General features: G+C 43.9%; 1 protein-coding gene and 1 long non-coding RNA gene across 2 annotated transcripts; one reads left to right on the top strand and one right to left on the bottom strand.

Annotated features, from left to right (window-relative positions):
- Positions 1–706: 706 nt before the first annotated feature.
- Positions 707–7,998, bottom strand: LOC311520791. The gene is made up of 2 exons (XR_014711699.1): positions 7,754–7,998; positions 707–1,227 (listed from the first exon to the last, which is right to left on the bottom strand). It is a non-coding gene; the product is annotated as an uncharacterized lncRNA (long non-coding RNA).
- Positions 7,999–8,633: 635 nt separating this feature from the next.
- SEC11C (SEC11 homolog C, signal peptidase complex subunit) lies at positions 8,634–21,114 on the top strand. Its single transcript, XM_084628574.1, has 6 exons — positions 8,634–9,118; positions 12,672–12,781; positions 14,709–14,858; positions 19,015–19,134; positions 20,187–20,244; positions 20,913–21,114. Exons 1-6 carry the CDS (start codon positions 9,077–9,079, stop codon positions 20,964–20,966), a joined length of 534 nt encoding a protein of 177 aa, XP_084484700.1. The 5' UTR covers positions 8,634–9,076; the 3' UTR covers positions 20,967–21,114.
- The last annotated feature ends 367 nt before the right edge of the window (positions 21,115–21,481 follow it).

Below are 21,481 nucleotides of genomic sequence, written 5' to 3' on the forward strand. Positions count from 1 at the left end.
GGAAATAGCGGATGAATTTGTGGCAATGGGATTCCCTAACTGCAGCAGGATGATTGACGGCATGCATATCCCCCCATTTTGGCCCCAGACCACCTTGCAATTGAGTACATGAACAGAAAGGACTTCTTTTCTATGCCAATTGTGATCCTGGGAGACCCAGCCTACCCCTTGCTCCCATTGCTCATGAAGCCTCACACCAGAAACCTTAACTGCAGCAAGGAGCGCTTCAACAACAGGTTCAGCAGGTGCAGAATGACTGTTGAATGTGCCTTTGGCAGATTAAAGGGTTGCTGGTGCTGCCTTTTTGCCACGTTAGACCTCAATGAGGAAAATATTCCCATGGTCATAGCAGCCTTCTGTGCTCTGCATAACATTTGTGAAACTAAGGGAGAGACGTTTCTGCAAGGGTGGAGCATTACAGTGGATCCGCTGGCAGCTGCTTTTGAGCAGCCAGATAGCAGGGCTGTTAGGGAGCTTCAACAGGGAGCTATTCATATCAGGGAGGTTTTGAAGGAACATTTTGACAAAGAGCCCCACTAATATGCCTTTCTGTAATACACTGAGCAGGCACTTCTGTCTTGCATTGTAGCATGACCCCTGTAATGATTGCTGTGTTTGTGTTAATTGTACTCTGCAAATGTACAGATTGCCACTGTGTATGAATTTCAGCAGCAACCATTGTATGTAGGAGACAAATAAAAATTCATTTTCTTTCTAAACATACATTTTTACGTATACAGCTATACAAACATTTCTATTTCCTACCAGGGACATGACAATGAAGAGCACTCTTTGAAATGAGGTCTTCCAACAGGATGTATGTTCAGGTGTCATCGTGAAACATGTCCCTAGGGTTGGAGTGCATGGGGTAATGTGACAGCCTGGGAACACATGAGGAATGTGTGTGGGGAGGGCATGGAAGGCAATTCTGTATGGGCTGCAGGGGAGGCGAACATGGATCTGCAGCACAATCAGGGACCTCAGTATGTCTGTTTGGTCCTCAAGCAGCTGTATCTTCCGCTCCTGCCTGTTTCTTCTCCTGGCTATCCATTCTCAGTTTTTCATTGACAGCCTCTCTCCATGCTCTCTGCTCGCTATCAGCAGCATCAGATGATTGCAGCACCTCCCTGAACATGTCTTCCTTACTCCTCCTGGTTCATCTCCTTGTCAGACAGAGCTGTTCAGCCAGTGTGCAGGATGAGACCCTTAAGGGCAAATCTACAGAAGCTAAAGAAAGAGAAACTATTGTGACTGCACTCATAGCTTTGATTCATACAAGTTACACACACCACTTTCTCACTTTCTCTTGGCAGGCACACAGCTCAGCGAGAGTCCTAACCATTGTGAGTTTGGCCCAGGGGGAAGGGGCAAGATGGGACAAAAGGTTGAGGCTGTTCAGAGGGGGATCACTACAAATGCCTAGGGACCTGTGACGGAGCATGCATGCCCTGCACTGGGACTGCGGGGGTTAACCCCTCACTGTGGGATGAGGAAGGAACGGTCCTACTGGGTATGCTCAAAGTGCAACACCAGTATAAGAGGGAGCACCCGGCTCAGTCTGTGTGGACTGCTGTAGGGGAAGAAGGTGTGCTGCTGGCCCCTGCTGAAGGGCTGCAGGCACTCCATGACGCGGAGGCCAGCCAGCTGACAGCAACCCTAAACCCCTAGGTGCTGGATGCAACTGAGGGAGAAGGAACCAAGGGAACTAGGAAGCCACGAGATGCAGAGAAGCGGGAAGGAAGTAACCCAGGGAGACTTTACGGGGAGTTGGTTGGACAGCCAGAGGCTAGCGTTGCGTGTTTCTGCCAGATCCCTGCCAAGCTGGTGGCAGGCAACCCACCACCAACAGAGCCCTGGCTTTGGACCTGGTGGAGAAGGAGGGCCCGTGTCCCCCTATCCTGGCCCCCGCCTCCCGTGAGGTGGCAGCCCCTTCTGACAGTGACTGACTCCGGCCGATAGGCCGCACAGCCCCGAGCCTGGGGGAAGCCATGGACTCCAGCCGCTAGGCCACACAGCCCCGAGCCCGGAGGCAGCCATGGACTCCAGCCGCTAGGCCGCACAGCCCCAAGCCTGGGGGTGCGTAGGCGTGACTTTGGGCCTGACCTGCAACAGGACCCTATTCTGAATACTGGCCCCATTTTCAACAAGCAGGGATGAGAAAAGCTGATATCTCACTCTTGAGGATAACCTGCATGCATGTGGCTGCAGACTGTGTGCTGCTAACCTGTGTGCTGCTTTGGTGCCTGCAGAAGTAACTGCCAATTGGTGGGGCAAAGTTTCCTACGACAGGGGAAGAAACAAGGCAGCCCTCCCAACGAACCTTCAGCAGAGGATTGTGAAGTATTTCCAGGACTGTTTCCTAGAGATCTCTATGGATGATTCCCAAGACATCCCTGTATGCATCAACAAACTTTTCCACAGGGCCCCCTCTGCCTAGCTGCACAGGGGAATGAGAAGTAGATGCAAACAGTGCTACTGTTGGTTATTTCTATCCCTCTTCTACCCTGAGGGAGAAAAAAGACCTCTATCTCATGTCTCCCTGCAGTATCAAAGCACAATGAGTAGTTACAGGAGCTCCCCTTTCCTGCATCAGGAGCACAAGAGTTGGACTGCTGGGACTGGCTAGACCCCTCCAGAGTTGAAAAGAGGTCCTGGCTTGCCATGCCAATGGATGACCCTGTTGCTTGTCCTCCATCCTCCTCCAGCGCCTCTTCCTCATCCACCACTTCGTCCTTGAGGTTCACTCCACTGGATGCTACCTCCTTCCCCCCAAAAGTATCTATGGTGCTCTTGGCAGTGGAGGTGTGCTTGCCACCAAGGGTGGTGTGCAGCTGCTTGTAGAAGTGGCATGAAAGGCATGATAGGTAAGAAAGTTCCACAGACCCAGCAGATCCAACAACTCCGGTGTACTCCAGGCAGGAACATGTTTGCTGTGGGGGAGCTGGCATTGTCAACTGGATATAGGATGTGAGCTCTGGAGGCTCAGCAAACAGAAAGAGGAATTCCAAAAATTCCTGGGGCTTTAAAGGGGGAGGGGCACATGCATGTGTACCTGGCTGTAGGTCAGCAAAGTTTAAATTGGTGACCAGAGTGGTCATGATGGACATTGTGGGACACCTCCTGGAGGCCACTTAGGGTGACATAAGCAACGCAGTGTCTACACGGACACTGTGTCACTCTAACTTTGTCACAAAAAGCTCTATGACTCTTATCCAGGTAGTTTTATTACAATGGCGTAGCAGAAGAGTTAAATCAGTGGGATGAGCATTGCAGTGTGTACACCTCCACTGTTTTGTTGATGAGAGCTGACTTTTGTCAACAAAACTGTGTACTGTAGACATGGCCTTAGCTATTATCAGTTTGCTAGCACCGAAAACAACTGTAAAAGGCTTACAGCTTATAAACCAATGGGCTCTAAATAATCATTGTTGTGGAAGTCTAACAGCCATTCAGTTAGGCAATAATTGAGAACTGATTCAATATAAGGAGATTAATTGGAAACAGAGGAATATATGAGAAATTATTCTTTCTTTTACAAGAAATTCTGCAGAATTAAAATCAAAAGCAGCTACTCATACAGTAATGGATGAAATTCAGAAACCTGAATCACTCATGAACCTCTCATTAACAATTCATCACAATATTGTGAACAGAATATGCCAGTGGAGTGTCTGGACACTGGACTTATCCCACATCTTTGCCTAACTTTCCCTTTTACTCTTCTCTTTTTTTCTGTTTTGCTTGGTGCCCTCTCTAAACTCTGTAAAAAGACTCCATATATCTTGGAAGATGTATGAAAAACAAGCTGAGGCTACAAACTATTTTGATAACACATTCAACACAGACACTATGATATGTCAGCTTCTCTTCTATGGATTGTTTTCCCTGATCAAGTTGCCACAAACACTATTTTTAATCTTTATTTTGTCACTTCTTCAAGTAGATGAATAACAGATTTCCTCCCAATGAAGGGAGGAAAAACCCTTTTGAAGCCTAAACAGTACAGTAAGAAAACCTGTTTCACAAAATTGCAGTCAGCCTTCACAAAGGAAGTGACAGATTTGGATTCTTTATTCCTTTACAGCTTCAAATGGTAAAGCCCTCATTAAGAGTAACATTTCCATGGTTGTATATTCCTCTCCTTAACTCAGATCTTAAGTATGCTTCCTAAATCTGGTAATCTTGGAGTCTTGACTTTGTCCTCCCACATCTCCTTGTTTACTCCTATGTCCCCTTTGCTTATTAACACTTGTAAAATATTGAGTGACTACTACATCTGTTTATCAGTGCAGCCTGCTCCAACCCTGTCCTCCCAACATACACCGGTCCTCCTGTGTGCTCCTGGAAGATTAGGGAAGGAGCAGTCTTTGTGATCCTGTACAAATCTGTTTTACATCTAGCAGATACAGTAAATACCAGTGTGAAGTCTCTGGGTTTTGGTTAATACACTAATGGTACGTCTACACTAGCAATTGTAAATATGTCCATATGTGAACTTGTGCCATTATCCATATGTAAACCCCTGAAGCATGTCTCAAGGTGAGTAAAGGGCAAGTCCTGTACCAGTCAGTTTGCAGTTTAGATGGTGGGTAAGAGGCAGGTCTCAAGTATTAATAGTCCTCCACCCCCATAACCACAATTTACTGAATCCTTTTCTCTTTGACCCTTACCCAATCTATAAAGATCTCTGTCCCCTTGTTTTCACCAGTGGAAGCATGCTGCATTGTCCACATCTATACAGATCAATACAGGTGACAATGGTCACAGCTCTGACAGCAGCCACTTGGCAACTATCAATGTCTGAGAGGAATACTCTATCCTCCTTGATTTTTTGGCCAGAGCAGTAGAAACGTTCACCCATACTGGGACATTTCATAGAGGCTGCAGGAGGCAGGTGTTCTGGCCCAAGACCTGGAACAGATTAAGCACTTGAAGAAGGCCATTCAAGATGTTACCTCTGTTAACACATGTGTAGTTATAGAACAAGAAGGGGCGGAGGATTAGTGGGTTACATATTGTTATAATAAGCTATAAATTCAGTGTCTTTATTAAGACCACGATTTTTAGTGTCTAGCAGTTATAAATTTAAGCTCCCAGGCTTGTCTTTTGAAAATGTTATGCAGGTTTCCTGTGAGGATGAGGACTGATAAGTCAGATATAGAGTGATTTCTCTGTGAAAAGTGCTCATCCCCCGGGCGATAGGGTGTTTTTGTCTTTTATCATTTCCTGCATGAATTCATTTGAGAGTGTAGCAATTGTCAGATTTCACCCACATAGTTATTATTGGGGCATGTACTGCAGTGGATATTACACCACATGTTGTGACAGATATGTGTATGACCCATGGATCTTCAAAGGTGTCTTGTAGGGGTGGTTATCATTGTAGCAATGGAGATATGTCTGCAGATTTTGCATCTGTTGTTCTAGGAGGGTCTGGTGCTGCTTTGAATTGGTGTCTCCTGATCTGTGGGGAGCTTGTTCCTGATGATGAGCTTGGAGAGGTTGAGGGTTGTTTGAGGCCAGAAGAAGGGGTTTAGGAAAAATTTATTTCAGGATGGGGTCCCCCTGGAATATGGGTTGTAGTTGTTTGATGATACCCAATGTGGGTTCCAGTGTGCTGTGGTGATGACAACTAGAGGTATGCAGTCAGAGGGGGTTTTATTTCTGTATTGAAGCAGGTTCTCTTCAGGTATTTGGATGTTCCATTTCATGGTGCAATCTTCTTCTCTGGTGGCATGTCCTTGTTTGGTGAAGGTGGTTTCAACTGTGTTAAGGTACATATCACAGACTATTTCCTTGGAGCATATTCTGAGGCATCTTGTGGCATGTTTGATGTGGTAACTGGATCTACAAAAGTAGAGGTGATGGTCTGTGGGTTTCTTGTACGTAGTTGTTTATAGGATTCCATTGTTGAAGTTAATCATGGTGTTCAGGAAGTTGATACTAGTGTGAGAGTTCCAGAGAGAGTTTAATGGACAGGTGGTGGCTGTTGAAGTTGTGGTGAAAATCTGAGGGACTTTAAATCATCTGTCCAGGCGATGAAAATATCAATCAATATATCTCAGGTATATCATTGGTTTTGTGGTGCATTTGTCCAGAAATTGTTCTTTGAGGTGGCCCATGAAGAGGCTGGCATATTGGGGAGCCATCCTAGTATCCCTGGCTGTTCCCATGAGTTGGACAAAGTGTGTGTTATTGAATATAAAATTGCTATGAGGATGAAATGGATGAGTTTGGTGACGTGGTTAGGGTCAATATCTGAGGGTTGTCCATTGTCCTGTAAATATTTGAGGCAGACAGCTATGCCATCATCATGAACGATGTTTGTGTACAGGGAAGTGACATCCACGGTGGCAGGGATGGTGTTTTGAGGGAGGTTGTTAATATTGTGGAGTAAGTTCATTGTGTCCTGGAGGAAACTGGCCCTTTGTGCGGTGAGTGGTTTGAGGATGGTTTCTATGAGTCCCGATATTCCTTCACTAAGAGTGCCATGGGCAGACAAGACGGGTATGCCTGGGCTCTTTTGTTTATCTTGGGAAGCATGTAGAAGGTCTCTGTGGTGGGTTTGTGGATGAATGAGTTTATAGAGTTTCTCTTGGAGTTCTTTGGGGAAGGATTTGATAACATCCTTAAATTCCTGGGTAAATTGTAGTGTGGGGTCTTGAGTTCTTTATAGACTCAGAGTTGTCAGTTGGCCTTAATGTATTCATCATGGTTGAGACTATGGTGGAGCCCCCTTTGTCTGCTGGTTTGACACTATATGGTGATTTCAGGAACTGTATAGCTGTCCTCTTTGCAGTGGAAAGAGAAATCATGGTGGATGTGATGTTTGTTAAGGATTTCACTATCAATTCTTTTTCAGAAGCAATCAATGTAATGATCAAGAGTGTGGTTTCATTCACTCTGTGGTGTCAGATGATTCTTTTTTCTTGTGATTGTTGGCAGGGACATAGTAACTGTGAGTGGTATCATCATTGCTGTTAAAGAGAATTATTTCACAATGACGATACCACTCACATGGAAGCTAGACAATAAAAATCATGGTCTTAATAAAGACATGGGATTTATGGCTTATTGCAAGTATCTCTAACCCACTTTCTTGTCCTATACTATGTGGGGGACAGGAGGGGAGGAAAAAGATGTGCAAGGACTGCATGGTGCAAACGCAGTCCAGTGGACACTGCTATTTAAAAGATTTCAATCTCATACATATGAGCACCTGAAGTGGGATCCATTTGGACAAAAGCTGTACAGTTTGGGTGGGATTGTTTGTTCTATTGACCTAGAAATTTGTGGCTGAGTCCGGCAAGTGGTATCACATAGAAATGGCGTACGTTTTCATTGCAATCCACTTTTTAGTTTCAGTACTTTATGGAGAAAGGCGCGCTTACAGCTTTGGCTGAGAGGGTAGCAGGAGATGCAGCATTCTGTCCCCAGGGTAAGAGGGCCCTGTATGTGCAGTGCTTGCACAAACGGCAGCAGAGTTTCTATTGCGGGTTTGCCCTGATCAGTACAAACAGCCACCAAGTTCCCCTGGACCCTAATAGTCCCACCCTTCCCTTCCCCACAGGACTCCCGTCCCGCACTCCTCCAGCCCCCATTCCCAACCATGGTTGCCAATTCTGAGGTACAAAAAGGCCGGACCTCCGCCTTTTGAAGTCCAGAAATCTGGTCCTCCACCCCCGACCCCATCCGCTACCCCTTGGGTAGCGCCTCCCCACCGCGCCCCCGGGAGCGGGTTACCAAGCCCTACGTCGTCCTGCTCCGGGCACTGGCCTGGCCAAGCAGGATACCGTGCCTGGCGGCTCCACCGCATTCCCGCTGGCGGGGACCCCCACAGGCAGGACCTGGGCGGCGGTGACTGAGCCACGCCCCACCCGCTGCTCCGAAGCCGCCTCGTCCCCCTGCCGCTCCCAGTTACCCCAGAGCTCCCCTGCCACTAAGGGGGGAGGGGGGAGCGAGCGGGGCCTCCCCACCACCAGCCCCGCACTGCTCCGCTCCGCTTCGCCCCACGCCCCTCAGCGCCGCCTCCCGCCTCCCCCGCCACATCCGCGAGCCCCGCCAATGAGCTGTGTCCACGGGGCAGCCGCTCAGACACGCAGCTGCCCGACACGCTGCCTGATCCAAGAGGCAGGGTTGGACGCCCTGAGCTGTCACGCTGTTGCTCGCGGGGTCGCGGCGGGGTCCCCTGAGAGGTCGATTCCCGCTTTGCGCGCGTCTGACAACAAACGGCGAGGCAGCTTTACGCACCCTTCCCAGAGGGCCTCACTCCGCGGGCCGCTTGCGACGGTGGCATTCTGGGAGTTGTAGTCCCGCCACTCCGCTGTTCCTTGCGCGGCACTGGAGGAGGGGAACGAGCTGGACTACAATTCCCAGGGGTCGAAGCGAGTCACAGATGACTGTCCCAGCTGGACAGCCTGCTCTAGCGGCGGGAGAGCTCTGCGGCCGGAGGGATGGGGGGCGGGGGGGGCTGCCCTATAGTCGTCACGGCCCACGACGTTTTGCCGCTTTGGGTCACTTTTTTTGTAATGGCCCGCAGGCTTCCCCACACTACAACCCCGCCCAGCGTCATGACGCTTGCCGCAAACCCCGCCCAGCGTCATGACGCTTGCCGCAAACCCCGCCCAGCGTCATGACGAAAGGACCCCCAAATTCCGTCCCTCGCTTTTTTTTTGGGCGCTGTTGGCGGTTTTTTAAGCCAATCAGGCTTTTTGGGGGGCGGGAGCGGGTCTCTCGGCAACCCTCGGCTGGGCCTGGGGTGCTACTGCAGCCGTCCTGCCTTTGCCTCTAGGGGGGACGTGGGGGACTTAACCCTGCCCCACGCACTGTAGCCTGGGGGCTTAGCCCTGCCTGCCTCGCCCACTCTGCTCCTGCCGGGGTGGGGGGACGACGTGAGTGGCTTAGCCCTGCTCCCCTGTTTCTTGGGGTGCGACCCGACGGGCTTAGTCCTGGCCCAGCCCCGCAGCTGCTAGGCAGGAACGAGTGGTGGGGTCCCCCTCGCTCTGGTTTGCTGCAGCCTCCCCCATCCCCTCTCTCTTCCTTTCCCTTGGGACTGGCGCCGCGCAAGGAGCTGGCGATGGACGTCTTCGAGGACTTGCGGCGAATGAACAAGCGCCAGGTAAAGGGGGTGGGGTGCTCCGTGTGTCTGCAGCTGTGGTGGTGTCCGGTGTGCGTGGGCCGTGTTGCATGCGCCTGGTTTCGTGGCACGTTGAGGCTGCGGGTTGCATGCAAGTGTATGTGTGGTGCCACCCGCGTTACTAGCGATGCCAGGCCCCCAGCTACCCTGCTGTGTATGGAGCAGCTGTTGTGCATGTTGCATGTGTGGGCCGCTCAGTTTTTTGTGCTGTGCTGCATTCAGTCTACAGGTCTAGCGTTGTGAGTGTGCAGTTCATGCCTGTGGTTTGTAGCTAGCGTACTACGGAGTGTCAGACCGAGTTGTTTTGTGGGTATCTCAGGCATGGTTATTACAGGTATAGGATTCTCAGAGTTTCACCCTAAAAATATAAATCCTGAGAAGTACCCTTGTTTGAGGACTGGGAGGATTGCACCACAACTTGGCCACTGGTGGAAGAAGAGTGCCTATGCCTCCTCTTTTACAGAGTTACTCACCTCTGTCTCCTTCCCCTGCCACTCAGGAGTGAATAAGTTCTAGACAAAGTTGATGGGCTTATCAGGGCCTTTATGGATGGGGAAGGTAAGGGGGCAAATGTGGCAGTCTGGTTATTAATATGGGGTAGTCCTCATGTCACATGGGCCCATGGCCAACTTGCTGTCAATATTACCGGTTCAATTATTTAGGGATCAAGGAGGGTTCCAAAATCAGGCCAAAGCCCTGTTTTCTTTTAAAGCTGCCTAAGGCATTGGAACAGGCCCCCAAAACTAGGACATCCTTGGCTTTCAGATATACAGTCAACACATGTAGCATAACTAGATGCCAAGTTCTCAACCAGCCAATCTACTTTGTGCTTGTTATGTGGTAGATTGGCAATGTGCCCTATCTTTCGATGTTTCCTTCCTGGTTGCTCTACTTTGTGAGAGTCCATCATGTTGCTATTCTTGTTACTAATACAGGACCCCTGCACGTATTTACTGTGGTGAAACAGCTAATACACATGAACATCGATGCTTTTTCTAGTATGTATCTCAAAGTTCAAGCTTTGTTTTTGTAGCTTCCTGTCAGAAATTTCAGACTTCTTGACTCTGAGTCCTGTGCCTAGTCTTAGACCACTCTGTCTCTTGTAGTAAGCCAATAGATATAGAGAGTTGCGTCTGGTCACTGCTGATTTCTAATTAGAGTATCCCTAAGTAAAAATTGCCTGGTGAGGTATTCCCCCTTCCAATCCCCACCCTCCCAAAAAATAAAGTATCCTACCAAGAATACCAAATCAGGATTGCTTTTTTTTCCCACCAAGATTAAACCTAAATGTCTGCAATATTTTGCAACTGTGAGTTTCACACATGAGGTTAACAGAGAATGATATACACAACTCGCAAATATTCTAGCTGAACAAAAGTACCACTTGCTTACAGTACAGTGGCTCTGAATGCTGGTAGGTTCACAGTAAAGGGCCTAATTTCTTTTGTACGTGTGCAAGGAGCTCTCATGAACAGTAACAGGAGTGATATAAGTGCAATCAAGGAGAGAATTAGCACTTTCCTAAAGAGCATATCTTTCTCTTTTCTGTTTCTCCTCATTACAAAACCACCTCATGGTTTGTCAGTGGAAGTGTTGACAAAAAAGAGATCCAGGAGAGGTGTTGTAAGCCACAACTGAAGTGCACTGGCACAGATATGGGGAAACTTAAGCCTGATCTTGCATTATGATCTCCATAATCATGGAGCAGCTGTACTTTACTCCTGGGAGAATTCTGCACCTCTGCGCACTAGCAGGATTCATGTCCCCCTGCAGAAATTTTTTTTCTCTGCAGAAAATACATTCTGCCTGAAAGGCGCTGCAGTTACACCTTTTGCCCACCAGGGCCTGCTGTGGTACCAGAACAGAGGGCAGCTGCTGCCAGGCAAGAGCAGCCAGCTGCAGAGTGGGGTTAGAGAGAAGAGGCTACGTTTCTCACAGTGCCCTGCCCCTGTGGCCTGGTAAGGAGGCACAGGATATTGGGGGGAGGGGGTTGGGAGATGGACAGCGTGGAGCACATGGGACTGCTGAGAGGTCACACAGACCGAGTTCAGAAGGGCTAATGGGGGCGGGGGACAAACGGGGGGTGGAATGGGAGTGGGGGTGCAGGGCTATATGGTGTTAGGAGGTGGCTGAGTGAGGGCACAGGGACACATGGGGACAGTGGCAGATGTGCCTGACTGAATGAGAGAGGCTAGGGGTCAGCCAGGGTCTGGAAGGAGGAGGCTCCCTAATAATTCCCCCCTCCCCCCGCCCCCAGGGGAAAAAACCCAACCTGTTCCATACTTTTCCCACCCACACCCAGCAACCCACTTACTCAAAATTCTGTATTAATATGCCTAGTAAGGAATCTATTGTCAAAAAACATTTCTTGAATATTTTATGTTGTCTGTATTGTTACAGCCGTATTTTTTGGCAGGTATTTTGAAATAAATTACCAAAATAATTGAAACTGGCCTGATTTATATTGTGTTATTTTTGACAAAATATGCAGAATTTTAAAATATTGTGTGCAGAATTTCTAGTTTTTTGGTGCAGATTTCCCCCAGGAGTAGTACTTGAATGGAGTCCCATTGATCTCACTGGGGCTCTGTGTGGCTTCAGAAGTCCACCCGTGCAGGTCACAGTGCAGAACTGAGGCTTTAATCACAAGGTCTGAGAACTTGTTGCTTCTCTACAGTGCAGCACAAAATTTGCAGCCACAGGCAAGGTAGGGGTTAAGATGGTTTTAAGCCATCATCTTGCCTTCCTGATCCTTTATTATCCCTGGGGCTTGTCTGAGTTACAGGAGCCCCCCCAGGCTGCTCTAAGGACCACTTTGCTGCTCGAATTTTCACTGTGCTGCAGGCCCTTCCCTGACATACCCTCATCCCTGCCCACCATATGCTCCCCTACTCCAGGGCTTGCAAGGGGTCCTCAGGAGGCTACATTGCTGCTGTCTTCCACCTTGTCTGTGCCCGGAGAATCCTCCCCCAGTTGCTTATGGGGGGTTTTAGGGCCCCTTTATGCTGCTCTGGCCTTTTCCGGTGGTATAAAGAGACCAGAGTAGGAGTGAGGATGTCATCCCAGGGTGCAATCCTGGCTCCATGGAAGTCAGTGGTAAAATTCCCATTGACTTCAATGGGGCCAAGATTTCACCGTAGTCTACTTTAGCATGCCAGCATCAAGACCATTGTACCACTATCATGACTGTTAATGCACAACGTTTTTTTAAAAAGAAAAGCCAGTTCTGCTTTCTGGTTTCAGAGGTGTTCCAAATATCGGAAATTACCCTATGCATTTACGTTGTATCCCCTAAAACATCCATGTTTCATACATCACATAGCTCTGTTTTGCAAAATAAAATAGGTTTAAGAGTTGGTTAAACTTTCATAGTGTCCAGCTGTGACTTTGGCGAAGGAAATCCACATTAAAACGGTGAAGTTAATGAAAACCTGTTTGTATCAGGCAGTTCTACTTTTGTACCTCTAGTCTGTACTTGTTAACTAGACACTTTTTTATTTTATGGGGGGGGCTTGGTTTGTTTGTGTCTTTGCAGCTATATTACCAAGTATTAAATTTTGCCATGATTGTGTCTTCTGCACTTATGATATGGAAAGGTCTGATTGTCATCACGGGAAGTGAAAGCCCTATTGTTGTGGTACTCAGGTATGTCTGTTTAAATCACTACTTGTTTTGTTATAACAGTAGAACATAACTTTTTCTGGTGCAAATATTCCTCAAATTATTTCTTATCCAATAGTAAAATTTTATCACAAGGGGTAAATAAGCACCCAGACCAACATTTTCAAACTGGGGTGCCTAAAGTTAGGCTTCTCAATCCATATTTTGGTATCTAAATAAAACATAGTCTGGTTTTTAGGGCTGCCAAATTCTTGCAGTCAGTGACTGCTCTGGGTGCTTAGCACCTTCAAAAGTCCAGATGTTTTTGTTATATGCCTGAATGCGGAAAAGGTGCCTAACTTTATTATTATTTTCCCAGAATGCCTAGGAAGTCTAGTCATGGAGCAGAAGCCCAATGTAGGGACCAGGTGTGAAAATGTTAGTTCCAGTGGAGAATTATGAAGCTAATTAAATTATGGCATATTTTGCCTACTGAAAAGATATTTAAAGATTATATATATTAGCTATAAATATTCAGAGTTGTCAACTGCCTCTCTACATTTTTCACCATCAAAATGTTTTGCATCTTTCTCACTCAGATTTTTTTATGATCACGTTATATTGATATAAGATTGGGCAGTAATTGTGGCAAAACTCCTTTTCTGGACAACTATTTATAAAAGTCTGCGCAGCTTCCACCTCCCTCAGTAATGACTACATTTAATGTAATATTTTACTGTATAAGGGCCCCTTTCTGCAAACCTATTAGGTTTGGTCAAATGTGTAAAGTTAAGCACACAAGGGATTGGGTCCTATGAAATTGCATCAATAAGGATACTATGTAATAGCAGAACTTTTATTAGGGAATATTTGAGGCTTTAGGGTACAGCCAAAGTTCTGTGTTAGCTTTTAGCAAATCCTTAAATAACACTTTTTGTATATCTGTTTTAAGATCCAATTTCGATTAAGCTATTTTGCAAAGGATGCTATGTTTACGGGAGAAATCTGTTTTCTCCATGATCAGCTCCTGTGCTACTTTATTGTACATATATCTCTTCTTAGCTTTTGACCAACCGACATGGTAATCTTATTTCCATGAGCAGTGGAGCAATACAGCTGTAAAGCAGCATATTAATTTACGAACCATGTAAATATATGTTGGAATCCTTCATTGCTTCTGGGGTGCCCACCCAAAACATTCGAGAGATGACCCTGCTTTTGTAGCACTTCAGTCAAAACAAACTGATTCCAAATTTTAAAACAAAATATTTTCATATCAAGCCAGTGAGCTTCATGTTTTTGTAGTAAATGTTAGAGTGACACTGGCAAAGGTATGTTTCTACATTGTTCAAGTGATTGGTAATGGGATTCGGAGTCTTTATCTCCTATATAGGTTGCTGCCACTGAGTCAAAAACTGTGTCTGGCTTTGAAAAATGGCTGCAAACTTTTCTGATGTGTAATTATGCAATTGAAGATTAATAATCAGATATCCTGCTTCCATAAGCATGAGACTTACCTGCAGGAATTATCCCTTTCTATGTACAGCTTTGTTTCATAATATATTATGATATTTTTTGGCCTGTCATTGAAACATAAGGTATTGAAATATAAGGCTGGTGGCACATTTACTAGATTTGATGGACCAAAAGTCTGATCCACTACGGTAAAACCTTTGTTCTTCATTATAACAGACAGCACTATAGAACCTATTTAATGAAATCAATCTGTTAGCTTGTTCTTTGAGACTGGGGTCTCACAGGATCAGTCACTTGGATCTTTCAGAGGCAGGTCACGTTTAAATAGCTTTTTATAGTTTTAAATGTAGTGTTGTTAATGAAAGTGCAAAACTCGGGCAACAATTAAAATCACAGATTTGTGTATAGGTATTAAATACTGTTTTTACTTTTCTTTTTAGTTCATCTTGCATACATCATTTTACCTCCAGTATAATCTTTCTCTGTTTGTTTGTAGTGGCAGTATGGAACCAGCATTTCATAGAGGAGACCTGTTGTTTTTAACAAATTTCCAAGAAGACCCTATTAGAGCTGGTGAAATAGTTGTTTTTAAAGTTGAGGGCAGAGATATCCCAATAGTTCACAGAGTAATCAAAATCCATGAAAAGTAATTAAACTTTTTTTTTTATTTTTAAGTATGCTTTTGCTTTTCTGTATTTTCAGATATGTTCTAATTTAATACTGTCTCCTGAAAATGGCAAATATGGTACGCTGGAAGAGAAACCTTATTTCCACTATTTAAAGAAACATTTTTGGCTCTAATCCTGCAGTAGGCTCCTTGCAGGCAGACCCCTGTACCTGTGTGAAGCTCCACTGACTTCAGTGTAGGTACATGTACACACCCAAAGACTATTCTGATAACAAAGGCCCTGATCCTTGAAGTCCTGGGTCTCTCTGTGGGGCTAGGAGCCCACCCGCATAGTGTTTGTTGCAAAATTGGGGCTTTTGTTACTAGGAGAGTGACTTTTACCGCATGAGCCTTCAGAAGTCTTAATCTTTAAAAATGGTAGAGTGAAGGCAGCAGTATAAAGAATTAATTTACAATTCTGTCAAATCCATCCCAAACGATAAATGGAGTTTGTCAGAATACAGATTAGACAATCCCAAAGATGATTCATTATTAAAAACAATAATAGAGCTACTGACAGGTGGATATGTTTTACCTTTGAATGTTATCTGACACATTTAAAGGGAATAACTGAAGAGTGATGTGTAAAAAAGCAGACACCATATCCTTGTATATGATGGACAACTTCTTCCAAAAAGAATGTAAGTGGTTTATATCCTCACTCCATAACAGCAGAAATCTTCCACTGATGCTGCAGGTGTTGATCCAGTTGTCCGTCTGTGAGTTGATACGTGGTGAACTAAAGATGTTGGTGGTTCTTCCCCCCACATCATATCTATTTAACTTATGATTCCAGATGAAAGGTCCATTCTTTAGTCTTTTTTAATGCATATTCATATATCCAAGTACCTTCTTTAATTTGAAGAACTGCTTAAAATTCAGCATGGCCTTCTGGAGGGCACCCTGGTAGTGGGAAGAATAAGAGAAAGTTTTCTGTAAGGCAAAACAAGTCACAGCACCATCACCTCTCTCCTCCCCCCTTTCTAGGTGTGGGTGATGCTAGCTGGAAAGGGGGTGGGGCAGTGGAGGCACTGATTCCACACATCTCTAAGCACAATTAGGCTATGTCTACACTACGGACCAACTGTGTCGCTCTAAGGTCTCCTGTGTAGCCACTCTATACTGGCAGGAGAGAGCTCTCCTGTTGGCATAATTAAACCACCCCTAATGAGCGGTGTTAGCTATGTCAGCAGGAGAGTGTCTCCTGCCGACATAGTGTTTTCCACACTAGTGCTTTTGTCAGTGAAACTTTTGTCTGTCGAGGTGGGTTTTCTTTTCATACTTCTGACCAACAAAAGTTTTAGCAACAAAAGTATCAGTGTAGACACAGAAGCCTTTTGCTGTTTTAGGCTGTGGAAGTATGAAAGCTGTACTGCGTGCCTAGCTGCTGCAGGGCAGCTGATGTGCATGCCCTGTACCTGTGCGGGTAACTTTCCCTAGGTCTGAGGAGCTGCAAACAGACTGCTTAATCCACTGCCTCAAAGTAGAGCAGGTCTTTAATACACAACAGGGCTCAAGTGCCAGCATGCCTTGTGCTTCTGACAAAAATCGAAAGGCTTTCTCTTTGTCTCAGATGTGGGAGGATTTGTGCCTGTATGATGGAGGTGAAAGTCAGTTTGGTAGGATTGTGCTGTGGGGTTGGAAGAGGTTTTAATGACTGGGAGGAAGCAATGTACAGGCAGAGATTGAGGTTTACCCCTTTACGCTAAGGTATGATCTGTTTTCCGGTGCAGCCGGATGGTTTTCAGATCGTAGTTTGGTGCTGGGGCAGGTCAGATTTCAATTCTCCAGAGAAGAGGTTGAAAGAATTGGGCTTCGTAGTCTAGGAAAGAGAGAGCTGAAGGGGGCGTGATAAGTCTTCAAATATGTAAAAGGTTGTTATAAAGAGGATGATAAATTGTTCTCCACGTCCACTGAAGATGGGACAAGAAGGAATCGTCTTAGTTTGCAGCAAGGGAAATGTAGGTTAGATATTAAGAAAAGCTTTTTATAAGCTCTTGTATAGGTTAAGCTCTGGCATAGGTTACCTGCAGAGGTTCTGAAATCCCCATTATTGGAAATTTTAAGAATAGGTTGGACAAACACCTGTCAGGGATGTTCTAGGTTTAATTGGTCCTCCCTTATTACGGGGGGCTTGACTAGATGACCTCTTACGATCTCTTCCAGTCCTACATTTCTACGATTCTGTGATTAGACAGTTTTCTGGAAGACCACAGAGTTCATCAGATAAAGCAGTATATTTTCTTTTCTTTTCAGTCTTAATATCTCTATAAATCCATGTGGAAGCAGGGTGAGCAATTCCATGCCATTGTGAATGTTGTAAAGTTAATCATTTTACATTTGTTTTAATCCTGATCCAAAGTGCTTTATATACGCTTCTACTATACATGATATCACTTCACCCACTGCTGAAATGAAGCCATCTCTAGGGTGAAACATGGCAACTGTTTAACAACAGACAACAAATATGCAACATTCAGGACAAAGCGAAGAATATCTTTTCCCTTTGAAACTACAGGTAACATTTAGATAGGCAGAATGTAATGATCCACAATAGAATTTGGCCAAGTCACTGGGCTTAAGACTCCTGCTCTTACAAAAAGAATCAAGGGCTTTTTGATGCTCAGAAGTGGTCAGGACTTCATTTTTGTGTCTTTTCTGAAAGTTGGCATCTGTAGCACTATGGTCCTCTGTAATATTATGCTTGGCATTGTTCATTTCTATCTGGGAGGGAAGAGTGCCACCTACTGAATCACCAATATAACTTCTGTAGCTCCTGGGTGTTCCTTAAAGGTCTTGCATCTGAGCAGTATCTCCATGAAACCCAGTGAAAGCCCCTTTTGGCTCGATAGTGCTTCAGATGCTTTTTTTTTTAACAAAACATAATTGTAATATACCACTCTTTTATCATGTGCAAAATGATACAGATCTAACATAACTGATTCAGCCTGGATGAAAAGAATTGTAGCACATACAAAGCCACGTAAAAGTTAACTGCTGTTTCCAGTGCAGTCTTGCTATTTTATTAACAGTGTTTTTGATTTTTATGTAGCTGTATCTTTTCTCCAGATTTAAAAGCGCATCAATATTTCTTTTAATCAAAAAGAGCCATTTTATCATATTTTTCTTTGAAATAACATATAATATCTGTGTTAATCATGGTTGTGAGTTGAACAAGACCATGGAAGCTAAAGATGGAAATTACCTAGTGCATTAGTCTATCAAGCCCATTCTGCTACCAAGAGGCAGGATACAAGGTCTGACCCTCCCTTCAATGGAACACGTGATTAAACTTCTGTTAACTTCATTGGGAGTAAGATCAATCCTCTAATCCCCTGACAGACAATATATCTGATACTTCACTGGATGTTGTTGCATTCTTTATCCTTCTCACATACACATACCCTAGACCTTTTCAAAATCAGTAGTGCATTTTTCTTGGTAGGGCCACTTTTGGTATTTTAGAACTGTATACTTTACTGTAAATATGTAGGGCTTCACATGCATATAAGTGCTGTTGATGCTAATAAAAGTTACATTGAATCATAAAAGATTAGGGTTGGAAGAGACCTCAGGACGTCATCTAGTCCAATCCTCTGCTCAAAGCAGGACCAACCCCAACTAAATCATCCCAGCCAGGGCTTTGTCAATTCGGGCCTTAAAAATCTCTAAGGATGGAGATTTCACCACCTCCCTAGGTAACCTATTCCAGTGGTTCACCACTCTCCTAGTGAAATAGTTTTTCCTAATATCCAACCTAGACCTCCCCCCACTGCAACTTGAGACTGTTGCTCCTTGTTTTGTCATCTGCCACCAGTGAGAACAGTGTAGCTCCATCCTCTTTGGAACACCCCTTCAGGTAGTTGAAGGCTGCTATCAAATACATACTTGTACCTGGTGGAAAACATCTCTCTAATGTTGAATGGTTGATGTAAAAACTTTGTTATATCTACTAAATGTGTCAGTGAAAACCATAAGTGCCTTGATGATATTTATTAAACAAGTAGGACTGCGTGTACAGATTGGTATCTAATCTTACAGTATTTTACTTTTCATCTTCAATATGCTTTGCAAATATTAATTAGTGAGGTTCTAAATGAAGTAGAAATTAATTTGTCACCCTGTTGCCTTCCAGAGAAAATGGAAACATCAAATTTCTGACTAAGGGTGATAATAATGAAGTTGATGATAGAGGCTTGTACAAAGAAGGTCAGAACTGGCTAGAAAAGAAGGATGTTGTTGGAAGAGCGAGAGGGTAAGCAGTACTTTTCTATGTTTTTCCTGCCTCAGTAATATAGAAAGTACATGCTAGAAAGTATTTTGAGTTCTAGGTTGGGATCAGTGTTGGTAGAAGCACAGGGATTAATACTGTATCAAATCCTCTGATCATAAAGAGACAAACCCACCTCGAGAATTAGTTATCTTTCAGGTGAATCACATTAGCTCTTTGTCAGAATACTAACTGCCTGAGAACGTCTCTAAAAGACCCCCAACGTATTCAGTCAAAAATATGTAGTGGTGGAGAGTGTTAAGGTCTATGGTTATTTCACTATTCTTATTTGGAACCTTGCTTAAAGCTACATAAGGACCTGACTTAAAGTCCACTGAAGTCAACGGGAGATCTTCCATTGACTTCAGTGGACTTTGGATCAGTCACCTAAGTGTCTGCCAGCTCAAGAGTCCTGGCTGTGTTTTGGGCCATCAAGAAAACTCTTGGTGGAAGTAGAGTTCTCATGTCAAGTGTCACCCACTGTCCTGAATTGATTTGCCTTATTCAGAATGGCCAGAAACTGGCTTGCCATTGCCATAGAGGTTTTTTTCCTGACTTTATAGATAATGCCTCTTTTGAGAAAAATCTTTGGTATTGCTGGAGGTTTTCAGTCATTATCTCAGCATTCAAAATCAACTGTTTTTAAGTTATATGAAATATATATATGAAAAGTGAACTACTAGAACTTAGTCCACCATTGGTGAGTGATGTAACTTATGTTGCTTATGCAGCTGTATAAGAAGGTGGATGTGTAAACCTTGTCAATCTTATTTTCTTTTTTGACTACCTTACCAAGTTTTAAGTAACATGCAGAAGGATGTAGCCTTTATTTGATTAAGGGAGAGGGAGGTCCACGTTTCCTAGGTTGTATTTCAAATACATGCTCTTTGGAGCTATCCTAATTTAAAGCTCTTGCTGTATGGAACATACATTTTCAATTAAATGTCTAGCTCTAACATGTATATTTTGGAAAATATTTAGGTATCTCTAACTCTGAAATTATTTCACATTTGTCTGCTTTAACTTTTGTCAATTAGCTTTTTGCCTTATGTTGGGATGGTTACCATAATAATGAATGACTACCCAAAATTTAAGGTAAGTCAACATTATTTTGAACATTAACTTGTTAGGGCTTGTAATTTGGTATTTACATGATAAAGGAGCAATTTCTACACCTATGTAAAATACCTAGTTAACTGATAATAGATTTGTATATATGGATTTGGTTACCACAGGGAAAATTAGCCATATGGCATATTTTCATGTAGACTTCTTGTTTTCAGTTAATTAAGTAACATTTAATCAATTAGCCCGTCGCCTCACATTTATGTGTAATTAAGCATGCGATTACAATGCATATTTAGTGTTATGATCTAAGATTTGAATTTATAATTTAAATAATTATAGAAATAAAAATAAGAATAAACTATTCATCAGCTGAAGCTCTTTTTCATGTGCCAATAGCATCTCAAATATGTTTAATTCTTACAGTTGTAAGCCAATCCAAGAGTTGTTAACACTGAACAGAATTTTTTCATGCTTTGTGTGTATAAAAAGATCTTCTAGACTTTCCACAGTATGCATCCGATGAAGTGAGCTGTAGCTCACGAAAGCTTATGCTCAAATAAATTGGTTAGTCTCTAAGGTGCCACAAGTACTCCTTTTCTTTTTACTGAACAGAGACTTACTCTGAAATAGCATCTAACTGTTTCAAATCTTTTAGAAGGCAGACTGTAATAATTCTTTGTGTGTTTTCTTCACAGTATGCTCTTTTGGCAGTAATGGGAGCATATGTATTACTGAAACGTGAATCCTAAAACAAGAAGAAAAAGGCCTTGCCCAAGATTGAAGTTAAAACTATTGGAAAAACTAATATATTTCAAATGTTCCAAAATCTTTATCAGGTTACGCAAAGATGTGCAAACTTATTTTTGTTTCATCCAAATAAATTGAGTAATGAGTAAACTTGTTGGCTGTTTAATTATATAATTTAAATTTACTTATTTTATATGCTCTTAGGCAGTTACTTATAAACTGAGGAGACTGGCTAACTTAACTGTAAAACTGGCCAATTAAGGAACTCGGTGGTAAAAATTCTTTGGTCCGAACTTATCCAAATTATAGGCTTTATTTACAGAACCTGACTTAAAAACAATGGTTAAATGTCTAATCTAGCAACTTAATATAGTTGTGCCCTGAGCAGTATTGAAGAGGGAAAAGATATTACTTTGTGACCTCTCTGCTAGCAATTCTTCCCATTCCTGGTTTATGGGAGGAAAAGCCTAGTTGCCTAAGTAAAGGACTGAAAGCCAGGAGCTTATGAGTCTATTCC

Source organism: Lepidochelys olivacea (genome assembly GCF_965140295.1).
Source record: "Lepidochelys olivacea isolate rLepOli2 genome assembly, chromosome: 5".
Classification (NCBI taxonomy): Eukaryota; Metazoa; Chordata; order Testudines; family Cheloniidae; genus Lepidochelys; species Lepidochelys olivacea.

Bases quoted from the DNA above. Each gene is read 5' to 3' on its own strand.
- SEC11C (XM_084628574.1), top strand. From the start codon at position 9,077: ATGGACGTCTTCGAGGACTTGCGGCGAATGAACAAGCGCCAG. The intron at 14,859-19,014 runs GTAATTAAACTT...GTTGCCTTCCAG, and splicing joins GTAATCAAAATCCATGAAAA to AGAAAATGGAAACATCAAAT. The intron at 20,245-20,912 runs GTAAGTCAACAT...TTTTCTTCACAG, and splicing joins ATGACTACCCAAAATTTAAG to TATGCTCTTTTGGCAGTAAT.